Below are 16,798 nucleotides of genomic sequence, written 5' to 3' on the forward strand. Positions count from 1 at the left end.
TTGTAGGCAATAAATGTTGTTAATGAAATGTCCTCATAAGGATAGATCACATCAGTGTCAGTAGACATTTGTGTAACATTGTTCCCACTGTTGCCATGACCGGGCAAAGGGCAGGCGGGGTAAAAAGCTGGCGTTTCAGAAGGTCTGGTGAACGTGACATCAATCCCTGGAATTAATTCCCGCTGAGTGACCTGATCCAGTTTTCTCTGTGTGGCTGGCTCAGATTGTGCTTTTACTAAATGCCCTGAGCATTTGTTGGACACATTTGGCATTTAGAAAACAAGATAAAAGAATATTTATCTGGAGCCTCTGCAGCAACAGATTAAGCTCCAATTCAACTGTTGTTATTATTGATTTAAATCTGTTTAGGTCACACTGAAATACATGAAAGTAGTGTAGATTGAAAACCTTAATCTGGGATTAATTTACTGTCTTGTCAGTATGACGAGACAATTTCTTTTTAAATTTTGTTTTCTGGCGGCAACCTCCAGGTCTGAAAAGTGAAGTCAATGCAGAAGTTCCTTAAACTTGCATTCTCTCTAATGTCCACCAGGGGGCGACTCCTCTGGTTGTATAGAAGTCTATGAGAAAATGACTCTACTTCTCTCTTGATTTATTACCTCAGTAAACATTGTAAACATGAGTTTATGGTCTCAATCTCTAGTTTCGAGTCTTCTTCAATACAGCATGATGTTCATTTAGCGTTCAGAGCTCCACTCTCATGTCACTTCTGGTTAAAAAAACAAGATGGCGACGGCTAAAAGGCCGAACTCAAGGCTTCAAAAGGACAGTCCACAAACCAATAGGTGACCTACTGGTGACTTATTCCACTTTATTCTATTGTTTTGATCGAAAATACACTAAGTTTGCATTACAATACTCTTCAACATAATGACCAAAGAACCCACAAGCCTGGTGTTTTCAGTGTCGTCCTCCAACATAGTAATGCTTAAGATGACCGTTTCTCTCCTGTTTGTTATCTCCATGGTGCTGAATCTGTCACCGTTATGGAAACGTAAGCCGTTGAGTCGTCTTTGTCTAAAACTGAATGGACCTAAAAAGCCACGTTGGCCATTTTCACCGTTGTTTTGGAGACTTTTTCTGCACCATCAGACGTTTCTGTGGGAGACGCTGATGCAGCTCAACATCATGAGATCTCACGGTATCATCAGAGTAACAGATATGTTGTCTTTATCTCTCACCAGGACGGTTCTGGAGGGCTGTGGGACTCCGTGAAGAAAGCTGCGGTTGTCATCGGATCTGGAATCTTATTCTTGGCTGCGTTTGGCAACTCGCTGACATGGTAGGATTTCCTTACAGGTTGCAGTGTTACTCAACAAAACCAACGGCTTGTCCTGAAATGAACCTGGGGAGTTACAAAATCACAGGTTATTATGTCAACGCACAAGAAAGAAAGGGAGCAGAACAGAAGAGAACCGGATGGAAGGTGTAAGGACAGTGCAGAGCAGGACTGGTCTGATGGGGTCCAAATCAGATAGCTGACCGCACTACAACTATGTTTGAGTTGTCTGTCATTCTTTCAGGTTCTAGAAAGAAAGAAACTGGAAGCGTAGCACCAAACTCTGTGCAGATTTAAATATAAGTTTAATAGTTCCTGTTTCAGTGTCAAGTGCACAATAGTGCCCATAACGAGATGGAATATTAACAGGTGTGTTGTTCTTCAAACATCACAATAGAAATAGAAGGTTAGTTTAGTGTTCGCACTATTGGATCTGCATCACAGAATATCAGCTGGACATACTATAGACTGACAAATCACCAAAGAAAGACAGATGCCTACAATCTTCAGAAGATCCATTCTGACCAGGTGTCTGTTTGGGTCGGTTTTTCATGAGAAGAGAGCACGACATGACTTGAGATCCAGGATGTTTGTGAGGGCGTTCAGTGTGATTGCAAAGGTCTTATAAAGGCGGTTGCTGAAGTGTTTCTGGACAGTTAGTCGGGCATCATTAGGTCGATCTTATCCATCACAAAAGTACTGCAAGTATTGCAATTTAATTAGACCGTTTTATAGTCAGATGCACCAGTTAATGTGTAAATGTTGGTGCAGAAAGGTGTGGGATGAGTTCTCCAGACAAAGAAAAGTTATTTTCAAATCATGTCAAGGAAATGGTCTCGTTTCCTCCTGCAGGCATCTTCAGAGGTTCTGGGGAGCTTCAGGAGATTTCTGGCAGGACTTGTGGACCAACCTGCACGTGACGTTTGAGGGTCATCACACTACTTTGTTCTACTTGGGTGAGGAAAAAAAAATAACCCCAGCCCAGTTATGTGTTCATGTAGAGGAACACGTTGTGACCAGCAGACTGTTATTGACGGCTCATAACGGAGCGGTCTTCATGAGGCCAAATCAAACACACAACGATCTGTTTCCTACACGATAACAGCGTGAATGACCTGCGTTGTGTCGATACACACTTTGTGGTGTTGTGAAACACTCGGACATGGTCGGCTTTGTGGATCCATAGAGCTCTCTCACCGTTCCATTTATCTCTGTTCTCACATTTTACTTTTAAAGTGTTTACTAATGTAGTTTTTAATTGGATTTCACGCGTGATTTCACCTCCGCCAGAGACACAAACGGGGCTTTGTTTTCAGAATTATGAGGCCGCACAAAAGAGCACCTTATTTGGTGCCGGCCACAGAGGAAATACAGTGTGCGTGTGTGTGTGTGTGTGTGTGTAGCGTTGAGAGCAGTTGTTCAGTTCTGCATATCAAGTCATGACCTCCAGTGTGGACTTACTCACTCTAACGATGGAGCCGTCGTGCTGTTGTTGTTGTTGTGTCATGAGCTGTCGAGGTGCGTTTGCACATCGGAAAGTATTTCTCAGTCAGATATGATCTATGTCGGGACATTCCAAAACAATATGCGTTGAAAGTTGAGGCACATAAAGTTTCCAGTGTAGCAGGTGAGGCGTCTTCCTGATGTGAATATGTGATATGCAGCGCGATGAATCAATAAAGCACAGATCAAGTGCAATAAAACTCTCCTCACTGGGTGCAATCATGCTCGATATCAGCGGTGACGTTAATTACCTTTTACACTGCACATAAACAACATCCTTGATCTGCCATGTTGTCCCTACATTCAATCGAATACATTTCATTTAAAAAGAGACCGTGAACATTTCTAAACATAGATTAATGTCACCATTTGATGTAAAACAACGGGACAGAAAGAATGCACAATACAAAATAGCACATCACAAATGTTTGCTTGTGCATGAAGACCATAAGATGGCGTTCAGAGCTGAGCAGCTTTTAACACACTTTCTACGTTGGTACGTTGGAAAGTGCTGATGGAGTTGCAGCTCCTCACAGCTTGATTGCACAAACGCAGCGCTGTGAAATGGTTATTGGACAATCTCGTATGGAGGAAATTCTTGAGGATCTAATAGAAGTTCCTGAGCGAGTACGCACAAAGTGGAGGAGGCGCCAAACCATTTAGAGACAATTTTAAAAATGGAGAAACCAGGCTCAAATTCGTAAATAGTCTAAAATTCTCAAAGCTCGGTTATTCGTGTTTCTTCAGTACCCGACAACGATGAGAATGCAACGGCTCTGTTTGTCCGAGTTTTTAGATTTTGCGTGTCTTTCTCTACAGGGACGATGCTGGTCCCCACGCTGACGTTCGGGGGGACCAATGCTCTGCTGATGCTGGTGGACACCACCGGTAAACCCGCCTTCATCACTCGCTACCGCATCCAGGTGGACAAGAACAACCCGGTACGTTGAGTCTGTTCCCGTATCTCCTCCTGTTTCACTGTTAATGCCGTCCAGTAGTACCACTAGTACTACTACCACTAGTACTACTGTCATTACTGCTTGGGTTCTCATATTTACTACCATCGAGACTTGACTTTGATCTTTAATCCTTCTGCCAATTATGTTCCTGCATGAACTGCTTCTACTGCAGATTTTATATGAATTGATACAGTAATTGTTATCATTTGCAGCTTGTTAATCAAACATTTTAGTAGTTTTATGGCTATTTATGTAAACTGCATCAATGAATGGATAAATAAGTAAATATAACTCTTATTCATACAACAAAAACATTGAGATTAGCTTTATCAGCCATTTCTTTTGTGGATAAATCTTTTTTTTTAATAGTAATTTAATTTAAAAAATCAGCTCTTCGACTTAATTGGAAAATACAGTTATAGTCCACATTGGCATAATTAAGAATTATTATCGTATATATAAAAGTGACACAGGGAATACATGAGTAAATTATTAATACAACATAACATTTTTAAGTAATTATTAAATCAACATATTTCCAAAGATATTGGGTAATAAATAAAGAATATTATATTTTTTCCGTATTTATTGATATCTTTATATTTTATTATTGCATTATTATCACATTGATTTATTAATTTATACATTTCCCCGTTTGTTCATTCATATATACATTAATTTAATTATTATAATAATAATTACGATTATTATATTTGGCTTTGGTTCTTAATAATCATGTCTTTGGTCTTGAGAAATCCTTTATTTATTCATCGTGTGTGTGTGTGTGTGTGTGTGTGTGTGTGTGTGTGTGTGTGTGTGTGTGTGTGTGTGTGTGTGTGTGTGTGTGTGTGTGTGTGTGTGTGTTCGTTCCCCCCTTAACTGTTGCTGAAGCGACGTGCCCACCTGTCTGCTGTCACAAAGTCCTCTCACTGTGATTGATTAACCGATGTTGATGAACACTGTGGAGATAAAGACATTACTGATAATCACAGCTGGAAGGTTACTCCAGTGTAATCAGATTACAAAGTTCACAGGAAGCTCAAGTTTCTTTTGATTTACTAAAAGTATCTACGAGACAATTTCAGGTCCATAATGTACAGTTGTGGGTTGAATCTTTCATAACATTTCTATTTTCCCATGAATAAGCTGTAAAGCCAGAACACTTTGTGTTGCCTATGATGAGCTAGCGTGTGACAATCTGCTGAGTCATCGTTCGTGTCCCGATGGTTTTCTTTGGTCCGTTACTTTGAGCTCTGTGAACTCTGAACTTGCGCCCTGTCGGCCATAAACAAAGCCAGGATGTGCTGCTGTGAAGCAACAATACGACTTTTATCAAGCGATCTATCGATCTATCTTGAATTCAGTTTTTTTTTTTTTTTTATTGTATGTCGGAGCCCTCGGGTCAATCTTCAGACGGCCATTTTTTTTGCTATCATTTCTGTTGAAGTGTTCGTTTTGTTTAACTAAATGAGGAAATATTCGCTACTTTTCATTTGTCAAGCATTCAATTAACACAAGAGTAAACACACCATGTGGTTAGTTCATGTAAACTATTTATTTACAATATTCTGATATATATATTATCGGGATAGAAGGTTTTGGCCATACCGCCCAGCTCTAACCGCATGTTCTAGTTTTTAAGGTGGCATGTTTGTGATGCAACCTTCTGTAATTCAGAATGATTACTGGTCACTTGTTGAGACGATGTCCAGTGTGCGTCCTCTCTCTGACTCCTTCCTTGTCCGCTAGGTGGATAAAGCAAAGCTTATCCACGCGCTGAAGACGGTCATGTTCAACCACGTGTTCATCTCGGGGCCCATGGTGGTGGGGGCTTTCTACCTGATGACCTGGAGAGGGGACCCCTGTGGCCCCGAGCTGCCCACCTTCCACCGGGCCCTGCTGGAGCTGGCTTTCTTCTCCATCTCGGAGGAAATCATTTTCTACTATTCTCACAGGTTTGGATCAGTAATTGTTTTATTTTACACCTGTTGCTCTTCCTACTTTGACCTTCGACCTCTTTTTCTACCCGGTTGATGATAACAAGTCTTCCTCATTTGTGCTTCAGTTGTCATTGGAACACCAAGCTTTAAACATTACTGCCACCTAGGGGCAAAAGGGAAGAATGTGAATACAAAGAAAATATGAGTTTTGCTGTATATTGCTAAAATATTATTATTATTTTATCAGGGCCAGAAAACAGTAAAACATAATTTCACATAGTAGCATCATCAGGTCAAAGTTTCTATTTGTCCAATAGTTTGACTTACTGTCAAACATCTTCCAAACTAGTGACCAGTGATGGAAAGAGACAAAGTAAATGTACTCAAGCGCTACACTTTAGTACGATTTTTAGTTTTTTTTTCATGTTATGATACTTAACACCTCCACATTGTACTTTTTATTCCACCCTATTTGATACCCCTACTTGGTACTTTGCAGATTCTGATTAATAATACAAAATATACTTTATAATGTAAAAGGAGATTTATTCCCAAGCTACCTAGCAGTATATTAAGTGAGTCAATTGGCTCCACTTTTACCAGCTGCAACATTAAAGTGATGTACACGTTGATGCATCAGTAATCATCATCTGATCTGAAATGGGAAATTCTGTGTCAGGAGTACTTTTGGGACTTTACAGTTACTGTGAGGAACTTAGAACCGGCTATTTCTATATGCTCTTGATGCTCGTCGTCGGTGCCACCGGGTCGGATCAGACTGAAGCAGACGGTCAGACGCTGCTGCAGTAAAGCCTTATTATCCTCTTCTTCTTCTCTCTCAGGCTGTTCCACCTTCCCAGCCTCTACAAGCGTTTCCACAAACAGCACCACGAGTGGACCGCTCCCATTGGAGTCATATGCATATACGCTCATCCTCTGGAGCATTTGGTGAATGAAACCCCCTCCCCGGCTTTTCATTTCATTTTCTCCGTCTGTCTCAGTAATGTTCTTGAAACTCTACAAGCTTTGATCATTGTGGATCTTTCACCGTCGTCGTTTGCTGGATGTTCCTCGGTCATTACAACCGGTTTGTTCGTCCCGTTTTTGTCTTTTAGATCTCCAACATGGGGCCGGTGGCATTGGGGCCGGTGATCCTGGGCTCCCACCTGACCACCACCTGCATGTGGTACTGCTTGGCCCTGATCAGCACCACCATCTCCCACTGTGGATACCACCTCCCCTTCCTCCCCTCCCCCGAGTTCCACGACTTCCACCACCTCAGGTGAGTCCACCCATCCAGTCATCCAGGAGTTCCCGTTAATGGGATTTAATGCTTTTTATGCCTCTGCGGTGTGTGTCCCGTACGTCCGTCCCATTCTCATGAACACGATTCCTGCTTCCAGGTTCAACCAGTGTTTCGGGGTCTTCGGAGTGCTGGATCGGCTCCACGGCACCGACGCCAAATTCAGGCAGACCAAGCAGTACGAACGCCACTCGCTGCTCACCAGTCTCACCCCAATGAACGAGAGCATACCCGACACACCCAAGAAGGGCCATTGATGACGTGTGACCCCTCGACTGTTAACTTCAGGATCATGATATAGGGAGCTACGGTTCTCAATCTTAAATGACTATTAGATTTTAATTGTAATCCAGACAAACCCGTTGATCGGTATCAGACTGTGGAAGCGGCCACCATCCGCACTTTTTATTGTTCAGGTAGAAATGTTGCACTTTGAGACATGCAGATTCCTGATAAGGCAGATGTAAGAATTTGGTTGATGAGCGTGAAAACAACTCATTTCTCTTTAATGCACTCTGCATTAACCTCCCTCCTCAGGTGAAGGAGCCATGTTCTGCCTCTATAAACCTTCAGTTAGTAACCCTCGCTGCCCATTAAAACATTCGTTTTTAGGCCTTTTTTTTTTTTTGCCTGCAGCGATTCATTGTCGCTCGTATCATCCTTGCCTGGTTAAACTAATGACAATCTTACTTTTCTTCATGAATCTGAGTTTAAACGTTAGTAGTGTCTATAAACACATAAACATTAATCTCAAGTCGTGTATTAATTCTTATTAACACATCTTGTATTTAAAAGTAGTGTTTAGTAACAGCTTACCTCTCCAGATTATTCTGTTGCGTTCACTTGCTGCTCAGACAGAAGATACATTTGCACTTTTCCTCTCCGCGGCATTAAAACATATCCTTGAATGTAAAACGTGTTTTTATGTATTTCAGGAGGCCTCAGTAATTGTATAATAAGACATGAATGTTGACAAATGACTGCTACTGTGATTGAAACAATATTACAGGAGTGTTTAATATTAAAACATTTTAATTAAAAGATATAGCATTATTGTTCCTTTTATTTTGCTATGGTCACGGGCAGTGCAGTACACAAGCCCGCCTGAACCGAGACCACATCAAGACCAAGACAGCGTGAGACCGAGTCCAGACAAAGACCAGACCCGTGCAAGTCCTACACTGCATGGACACACTTAATGTGGAACATGCAAACCATGGGCCCTCTATTTCATCTGAAAGATCCACATTCACATCAAAGCACTGACAGCACCTCCTCTCTGCTGGAATATCAAATAGCCAGACCGAATCATTATTACGTAAAAGGATCAAGAGTCAGACCATGTTTATTTGCCCACAAACAGCCACAAACATTCACGAGCGATGTTCTCACACTTTGAGTTGACCAGTAAAGCAGACAGAGAAGGTGGACTCTGCATCGAACAGGCAAAACGATAAACCAGTGTGTGTTCAGTGCTCAACTGCCTCTTTATTTGTTACAAGATCAACATGCACTCATTCAGACAGCAGCTGCACACCTAAAACAAAAGGTGGTAAACTCACAGCCTCACACTGTGAAACACCGGTATTTACTGCATTGCACACGTTACGTTCACATGACGCATCGTTAGTTCTCCTGCGCTAACCCATCAGGAGAAGAGTGAAAGTGTCCACAGTAACCAAAAACGAAGCCAACCCCTCAACTACTGGAGCAAAGGAGAGAGACGGTGGGTAAACTACAGTTTCTGGTTCGTTTAAATGTAAACAAAGACTTGTGTCAATATGGTCCAACGGCTCTAAACCTTTACAGCTATTCAGATTCACCAAAACGGATGGTCAGAGCTCCTGTAATAACAAAAATGAACTACAGGTTGCTTGATTTTAATAGTATAATAAATTGAATGCTATGCAGCTTGACCGACAGACCCAGAGAATCTCACCCGGATGGATCTGGGAATGTCTCCGCAAGAGGCGGCTTGTTCCTCCCTGTTCACAATAAAAACAACTAACAAAACACATTTTATGCACCGTTAACGTGTCTGTGAAATACTGCTCGTATGTGCAATCAATGTTCCGTTTCTGCTTTGGACAGAAAGGTCAGAACACAGACTATTATGGGATGATACACTGCTCTCAGGTCCTTTATGTATTCTTTCACAGTCCTCTTTGCTTTGGACAGCTGCAAACTAGCAGAGAACACATTCCGTATGGAAATGTACTGTAGATGTGTTGAGTTGTTAAAGCAGCTGCAAGAGGAATGTAAAAATGGAATTCATTGTTTTAAGGTATTAAAAGCATCTCATGGACTGAGTTAGGAATAAAGATAATGAAATGTCTCGGTAACACATTTCTAATATTTATTTTCCATCAAAAAAAGTGATAGAGCATGTCAAGTCAGTATTGGTATTTTAGGTCTAAAAATGTTATGAAAACAAAAAGGATAGTAATTACAACAAAATCTCCTCGCTCACCAGTCCGGCCCGTGACCCCTGACCTTTAACCTCAGTTTGTAACTCAGGCTTCTGTAGAGATCTCCTCCTGTGATCGATACAGCGTCAATATTTCAACAGGACTAAAATAAAAAGTGTAAAACACGACAACATCAAAACAAAACCTAATGAAACTGCTCCAAACATGCCGACGCTAAAGAAGTAAGAGATCCGATTTTGCAAAGAAGTGTGAAACTACCAAAATTCATTCATTCATTCATTCTCACACACACAGAAATAACCACTCAGAAGTCAGTATTTGAGGTTTTTTTGTCCGTTTTGTGTTTTTTTTTCTTTATTAAGGAAAAGCATAGTTACTACAAATTACAAATAACACTAATAGCGAATCACATCAGCCTACAAAGCAGATATTATGAATATTAAATGTTATAATACAAGATCTTATTCAAGTATTTTACATTTTATATATTTTTTTTTTGTTCCTTTTTTCCTCGTTTTCATCTTTTTTTCCTCATGACAAGCCTAGGATATAGTAATGCAATGAACTATCTTAATTGTTCATATACAGTTATTTCTTATTCATATGGCTTTATGGAATTTTGTCCTTTTTTTTTTTTCAGTCTCCAGACATCCAAAACCAGCCATATTCCTCTGAGCAACATCACAAAGCCCAGACGGGCTCTCTCTCTCTCTCTCTCCCGCTCTCTCTCTCTCTCTCTCGTTTCCTTCCGCCTCCCCTCCTACGTCCTTCACTCATCTCCTCAAGTGTCCGGCCCGCTGGCCTTGTCCGTGTGAAAGTGACGAGCGGAGGTGCGGCGCCCCCTAGAGTCTGTCTGGACAGCTAGCAGCAGTTCTGTGCTGACAAAGAGAAGGCCGAAAAAAATTCCCAAAGCACCTGAATCCCCTCCAATTGTCCGGTGACAGGCGACGACCACGTCAGAGGGAGGGATCATGTGACTGTCATGTGACCCCTCCTAGTGGCAGACTGTCATGTCTGCAGCCACACACCAGCCCCCCCCCCCCCCCCCCCCCCCCCCATTCAAAGGCTCCGCTGGTTTTGGGAAACAAGTTTTCCTCTTTTTTTCTGTCTTTAAACCTCCAGTAAACACGTTGATGCATCGACTGTGAGCCTCTGAAAACGGATCCAAATCTCCCTGAAGATAACGCAACGAAACATTAAAACAAACAAAAAAGAAAAATGTAAAAGAAAAAAAACAAGTACAGCTTTGCATTTTCATGTGTCCAACAATTATGGATTTAGAGGAAGAAAGTGAAACACTGAACCTGGACTCTGCTGGAACATCAGCCAACAAGGCTGGAGGACTATTACAAAAAGGACCGAGACGTCCGATACAGTTTGATCTGAAACAAAATGTCCGGCTTCTTTCTAAACTCTTTCGTTCCTCAAATGCATTCAAACGTTTTAACTCGTGTGACGGAGATTGTTTAAGATTAAAATGATTCATCAATCGGGAGTTAAAGGAAACATTGAAGTGGGTCATTTCACGGAACATCTGGAGATCCAGATGCTTATTAAGACTCAAGAAGTTTTGTGAACTTCCTTCTTAAATTCTAACTCCAAAAATCAAACAACTTCTATGAGTTTTTAGACTTTGCAAACAAAGTTCTGAGGCTGAAGATTTAATAATTAGTTTGTTGCTGGAAGTTTCATTTTTGGCGAAAAACATCGTAACTAAAAGAAAATGATTTGATTGCAATCTGAAACACTCTTAAGCTCACAGATTTAGTGTTCACACTGAATAGCCGTCGACGTCCTGATGTCAATTTTCCCTTTTTGTGTTTCTGAAAGATCCAGATGTTCTTCAAACAGCCCGACACAAACCCAGCCTCCATCATAACAACAACGCTAGAAACACTGCAAATTGAAATTAAAAAGCATTAATCATGAGACCATTAAAGAGAAAAAAAAAGAAAAGAAAACGTTAAAGAGTACGTTCACTTGTAAGGCAAATATATAATCTGTTCTATAAACAATAAAACAAGTAGCAGGGAGCTGTGATCGTCTCTCTTCATCTGTCAAATTCACATTTACATTAGTGGACGAACACAGAGTCACTCTTCTGTTTGATATCACCGAGCGCGGCCGACTGTAGGAAGCGTGACGACAGAACAAGAGTCCAGTTCGGATTTTTTTTTTTTTTTTTGTTCACAGCGAGGCAAGACATCAAGCTGTGTGTGTGTGTGTGTGTGTGTGTGTGTGTGTGTGTGTGTGTGTGTGTGTGTGTGTGTGTGTGTGTGTGTGTGTGTGTGTGTGTGTTTGACTTGCTCACACTGCTACATCTGTACCTGCGTGCGACCACACCCGTCAAGTGTTCATGCTTGTAACTGATGTGTGTGTGTGTGTGTGTGTGTGTGTGTGTGTGTGTGTGTGTGTGTGTGTGTGTGTGTATCCGTGGGTGGAACAGGCAGAGGTGGCGAGCGTCCGAGGCGAGTTTCGGTTAATCACTGAAGCCGGATGGCCGAGCCACTCCTCCCCCCCCGTAAGCATCTTGTGTGCCCCCCCCCCCCCCCCCCCTTTTTAAATCACCATCGCTTCTTCAAGTAATCCAGATTTAGATGATTCCAGTCCCGTGTCGTCGCGGATGGATGGATGTCAATAACGGATGGATGAACGGATGGATGCGGCTCATCTGACGGGGGAAGAGAAGGCGGCGAGGAACTCAGGAAGCACCCGGGGAAAAAAAAAGGGATATCGCCGGTGATTCTCCCTTCCCAACTCTCCACCCCAGTGTTTTGTTGTTGTTGTTGTTGTTGTTTTGGGGCGGGAGAAAGAGGAGGAGGAGGAGGGGGGGGGCACACAAAAGCCACGACTTGCAAAAACACAGGGAAGAAGAATTACAGGACTTGTAACAGACCGGATGACACTTGGAAGACAGAAAAAGTGACGGAGTGGAGCGAGCGAGCCGGGAGGGAGGGGTGGGGTGGGGTGGGGTGGGGTGGGGGGGGGGGGAAACTGTTTGGCAGACACAGCCCCACCTAGTGGCCTCTGCCGGGAACAAACGGTCCGAGATTAATGGATGATTCCAATGCTGTACAACGGACAACGAGGTGGCGGCACAACACAGAAGCAGTAAAACCATTAAAATAAGGCAACTTTCAATGATCGTGTCCATACTGAGGGAAGTCTTTTCTTTTTCCTCGGTTTTTTTGTATCATTTGGTTCTTTTAATAATTTCCCCCCTCAATGTTCAGCCGTAAAGTAAATCAAATATATTTTAGTTAATTTGTAGCCCCTCGACAGAGCGCTGGGGGCTTTGCGGATGGAAATGTCAGTCGCTCGGTTTCAAACCACTTTGGTCCGGTTGGATGCGAGCAGCGGCTCGGCCTCTCCGGCTCGGCGACGCTCAAATCGTGTTCAAACTATTTCCAAAGTCTGCGATCTCTCTCTCTCTCCACATGCCGAGCAAAAATAATAATCATAAATCTGAGATCGGGGGGGAGGAGTCAAACGTCTTTCAGCCAGCGGGACAGTGACGATCAAGAGAGGGTCCGCGTGGAAATGTAAGAAATTAAAAAAAAAATAAAAAGTAGAAGAATTTCCAGGGTAGTAAATCACCACTGAACCGTCCACCGAGTGGACTGGCAATGATTTATAAAGAAAAATAAAATAAAGTGTTCGACACCCATCTCCATTCCTCGTCTCATCAAGACAAAAAAAAAAAAAAAAAAAAAGGTATTTTTCTCTCAAAATCAGAACTAATTAATAAACCGTAGCCGTATTAATTATTTGTCTTCCTTATTTCTCATTCAGAAGTCGTAGGGGTGTAAAAAAAACTATTCTCATGCTTGAGTGAAGAACTGGACGCCCCCCCATCCCTCCCTCCCTCCCCCCCATGTGGCGCAGAGAGAACCGGCGAATAGCAGACGTGGTTGAGTTGATCCATGTGGGCCGGCGTGTTTTGTTGGGAGTTACTTCAGTGTCTTGGCATCTGGTGCGGGGTCAGCGGCGGTGACGGCGGCAGCGGCTTTCTGGCTGACGGGTTTGGCATCATCCTTGGCTGCGGGGCCTGGGGCAGCGGGGTCCGGGGCCGGGGCGGCGGCAGGGGCCGGTGCTGCGGCAGGGGCCGGGCCCGAGCTGGCCTGGCTGTGGGGCCGGCTGGTGGGCTGAGAGGGGTGCCGGCGACGACCGTCCCCGCTGGACGAGTGTCTCCTGCGGCCTCCTTCCTCCATCGGCGGCTGGAGGCAGAAACAGCCAGGGCGGAGGTTAGAGAGAGACACTTTCAAAGCACAGCGTTCAGAAACAGAAACACAGTCGACTCCATCGACTAAACTAATGTGGCGTCCACACAGCAGGAGCAGTAGCACCAACCATGATAAGTGCTCTATCAATAAAATGTTAAGATAGATTATTCCACTCACGTCAATTCTGAAGTCTTCCAGACGTTTAAACTTGCTCAGGCACTCCTGCAGCTTGGGGTCGATCTCCAGGGTCTTGGTTTTGGCGTATTTAAGGAAGGCCCAGAACTTCTCCAGTCCATAAAGCTGGCCTGAGGAGAGACGGTCAAGATGCTTCACCAGAAAACTCTTGACATTTAAAACATAATAGAATTGCATTGTGCTCCTCATTTAGCCTCCTCTGATCTGTGCACACCGTGTGCCGTACACATCGCAGGGTTTCTCACCAGCCTCGTAGTCTTTCATCGTCTCCTCCTGGAAATCCTTAAAGATGTCCGGCCTGAACTTCCTCTCTAGACCGTAGCTGTAGTACCTGAACAGGCACTCCAATCCGTACCTGCAACACACACAACAAGTTAACACTGACTTTTATTCGAAAGACAGGACACATGTTGTTTTGATAAACACAATTAAATATAAAATCCTGAGAGATCGGCGGCCGAGGCTCTCGTACCTGTATCCTTCTTTCCCGTCCTCGACCACCAGCTGTCTGAACTCCTCGTACATCTTCCTGTTGAAGTGATCGCGCAGGAAAAACGACCAGAAGCGGAAGAGCGTGTTCATCTCCTGCGATTGGCCGATTCCCAGCCGCTTTCGCTCTGCGATTGGTGGAGAGGAGCGAGATAAGGTTTACTTAAAAACAACCAGACATCCAGTATGACTTCACAATCCTGCAGAATAGATTTCCACTGATGTGAAGCAGCAGAAGAAATGATAAAGTAGAAGTAACCGTGTGTGTGTTTGTGTGTGTGTGTGTGTGTGTGTACCATTGAGGCAGCGCCGGCGGTACTTGTGGTAGACGTGTTGCGTGAAGCCGTTCTCCTTGAGCAGCTCGTGTGACGGGTGCTGGAACTTGGGGAGGGACTGAGGCGTGCAGCCAACGTTACCCAGGGCGGGGGTGCCCTCTGACGGGCTGGCGGTAGAGCTGGAGAGACGCAATCACATATTAGAAGTACTTTGGTGAAGTCAGCCCCAAAACCCCGGTATCAAACGGTGCTAAATTATTAAAAAACCAGGTTATTGATACGCGCCGACGTTATTGTTATCAGCAGCGGGAGGAGAACAGACTGATGACTGCGATCTTTATGGACTTCACTCAGGAATAGGATTTGTTTTATTCGTTTCCAGTGAGACATTAATGACTTTATATGATTTGCTGCTGTAAACATTACTGTTGCTGCTCTGGAAACATTTAGCTATATTTTAAAAAAGAAGTATCGATAAAGAACCGAACAGATAGTATTGATACCCATCCCCACCGGGCAAGATAAAGGTCCCTTTAATGGGTCGTGTTTCATCCCTAAAAGACCAAAGTTAAGTCCTACATGTAGTTTTTGCTCGACACATCAATCATTAAATTCCAGTTATATATTAATAACCGATTAAAATGAAATACGGGAGGAGTTGTCCAAAGATAAACAGCATTACTAATTGCCGTGTTGTTTTCTGTAATCGTGTAACGTCCATTTAAAAAGAGAGAGAGAGGTCTCACCTGACTGAGGCCGTACGGGAGCGATGCTCTCTGGAGTCCATCACCCAGCCGACGTGGCACTCCATGGGCGGGTTGGAGCTGTGTCGGGTCTTCCTCTTCCTGGGCGTCTGAGAGGATGCAGAGATGCGTCACATGTTTAGTCAAACACGTTTGGTCAGTGTGGGTTTCTTTATCACCGAAAACCTTCAAAACCGCGGACCCCCCCATCTTACCTTCGCGTCTACGGGTCGACTCTCCTTCACCACCGGGTAGAAGCGCGGCGTCATGGTCTGGTCCTTCCGGTGAGGCGTGCGAGGCGTGCGGGGCGTCCGGGCACTGCGGTAGTTGGGCGAGTCAGGCACGGTAGTCGGGAGCGAGCGAGCTATCGAGGAGGGCTCGGGGGCGCCGAAGAGTTTGTTCGCCAAAGCGTCTGTGGGGACTGAAGACGAGAGAGGAAGATTGGGGTTTTTAAAACGGTGACATTTACATTTTGTAACTACTTTAAGACGAGGGCTGTCCTCCGCCAGAGGAATTCATCGACTCATCTATTAGTTGATTTAAATGAACAGATCTGTTCTTAAAACTATGATGGAGATGCTCTGCACGTTTAAACATGGATTTAAGGCTTTTTAAGATCCTTTTAATGCCCGTTAGAATAAAAAACAACTGTCATTACTGAATAAACTGAATGAGAGCAATCCTCCTTCTACAGACTCTAAATACTGTGTTTTCTCTGGAATCTATGTTTAAAAAAAGTCATATTCTTTTTGAGTGGAGAATAACACAGGCTAAGTGTTGCATTATGGGTAGTTTTTAAGTCTCAAAAGGACAGCAAGTTAATGATTAGAGGCCTAAGTATCCAGATTTCACAAGAAACAAACAAATACAAGAGAAAGGTCAGAACAAAATACAGTTATTTGTGTCCTGTTGTTTTGTGACCCTATGATTAATCTCTGTATCCTGTGTCGGGTCAGTTTTAACTTCATATCACATGTAAAGGCAGAATGTTGATGTAAATACATCGTGCGAGTGCGTTTCCGTGTCCTTACTCTGCTGGGGTTTGGGGGGCCCTGGAGGGACTTCCTGGTTGGGGTCGACTGGGGGTTCAGGGGTCAGGCAGTCAAACTCTTCTCGGCTGATCAGGTGGACCTTCTTGAAGTTCTCCACCTCTTGCTGTAAAAAAAAAAAAAAACGGAGAAAAACAGGCGTTAATATGACGACAAAATAGATACATTAAGAGTAAATAAAAAAATAACACAACAATCCGGGACAAACGTTCAACGCGTGGATAATCTACGGACCTGATCTGCAGTAACCTGGACATTGAGATGCAGCAGCAGAACATGGCTGCCAGAAACAACCTTTTCACCTTCATGTCTGCGACTGTTCTGACTCGAGTGAACCAACCAGCTGAGTTACAGCTACACACACACACACACACAGAACCCTGAAGCTTC

General features: G+C 43.5%; 2 protein-coding genes across 3 annotated transcripts in view; one reads left to right on the forward strand and one right to left on the reverse strand.

The window, feature by feature from the left end:
* Positions 1–891: 891 nt before the first annotated feature.
* faxdc2 (fatty acid hydroxylase domain containing 2) lies at positions 892–8,069 on the forward strand (the record flags this gene model as incomplete). Its single annotated transcript, XM_079171858.1, has 8 exons — positions 892–942; positions 1,206–1,303; positions 2,153–2,256; positions 3,623–3,744; positions 5,512–5,717; positions 6,545–6,650; positions 6,818–6,984; positions 7,106–8,069. 8 exons carry the CDS (start codon positions 892–894, stop codon positions 7,260–7,262), a joined length of 1,011 nt encoding a protein of 336 aa, XP_079027984.1. The 3' UTR covers positions 7,263–8,069.
* A 5,247-nt stretch (positions 8,070–13,316) lies between these two features.
* larp1 (La ribonucleoprotein 1, translational regulator) overlaps positions 13,317–16,798 on the reverse strand; it is a 36,920-nt gene continuing 33,438 nt past the window's right edge. For both annotated transcript variants that reach the window (XM_079172419.1, XM_079172418.1), the window contains 8 exons: positions 16,391–16,514; positions 15,575–15,780; positions 15,363–15,469; positions 14,638–14,795; positions 14,325–14,469; positions 14,098–14,207; positions 13,835–13,962; positions 13,317–13,651 (listed from right to left, as the gene is read on the reverse strand). In XM_079172419.1, the coding sequence (XP_079028545.1) occupies positions 13,385–13,651; positions 13,835–13,962; positions 14,098–14,207; positions 14,325–14,469; positions 14,638–14,795; positions 15,363–15,469; positions 15,575–15,780; positions 16,391–16,514 (1,245 nt within the window). In that variant the 3' untranslated portion in view covers positions 13,317–13,384. The remainder of the gene's footprint in view (positions 13,652–13,834; positions 13,963–14,097; positions 14,208–14,324; positions 14,470–14,637; positions 14,796–15,362; positions 15,470–15,574; positions 15,781–16,390; positions 16,515–16,798) is intronic.

The sequence above is a fragment of the Pholis gunnellus genome, assembly GCF_910591455.1.
Source record: "Pholis gunnellus genome assembly, chromosome: 13".
Taxonomy (NCBI): domain Eukaryota; kingdom Metazoa; phylum Chordata; class Actinopteri; order Perciformes; family Pholidae; genus Pholis; species Pholis gunnellus.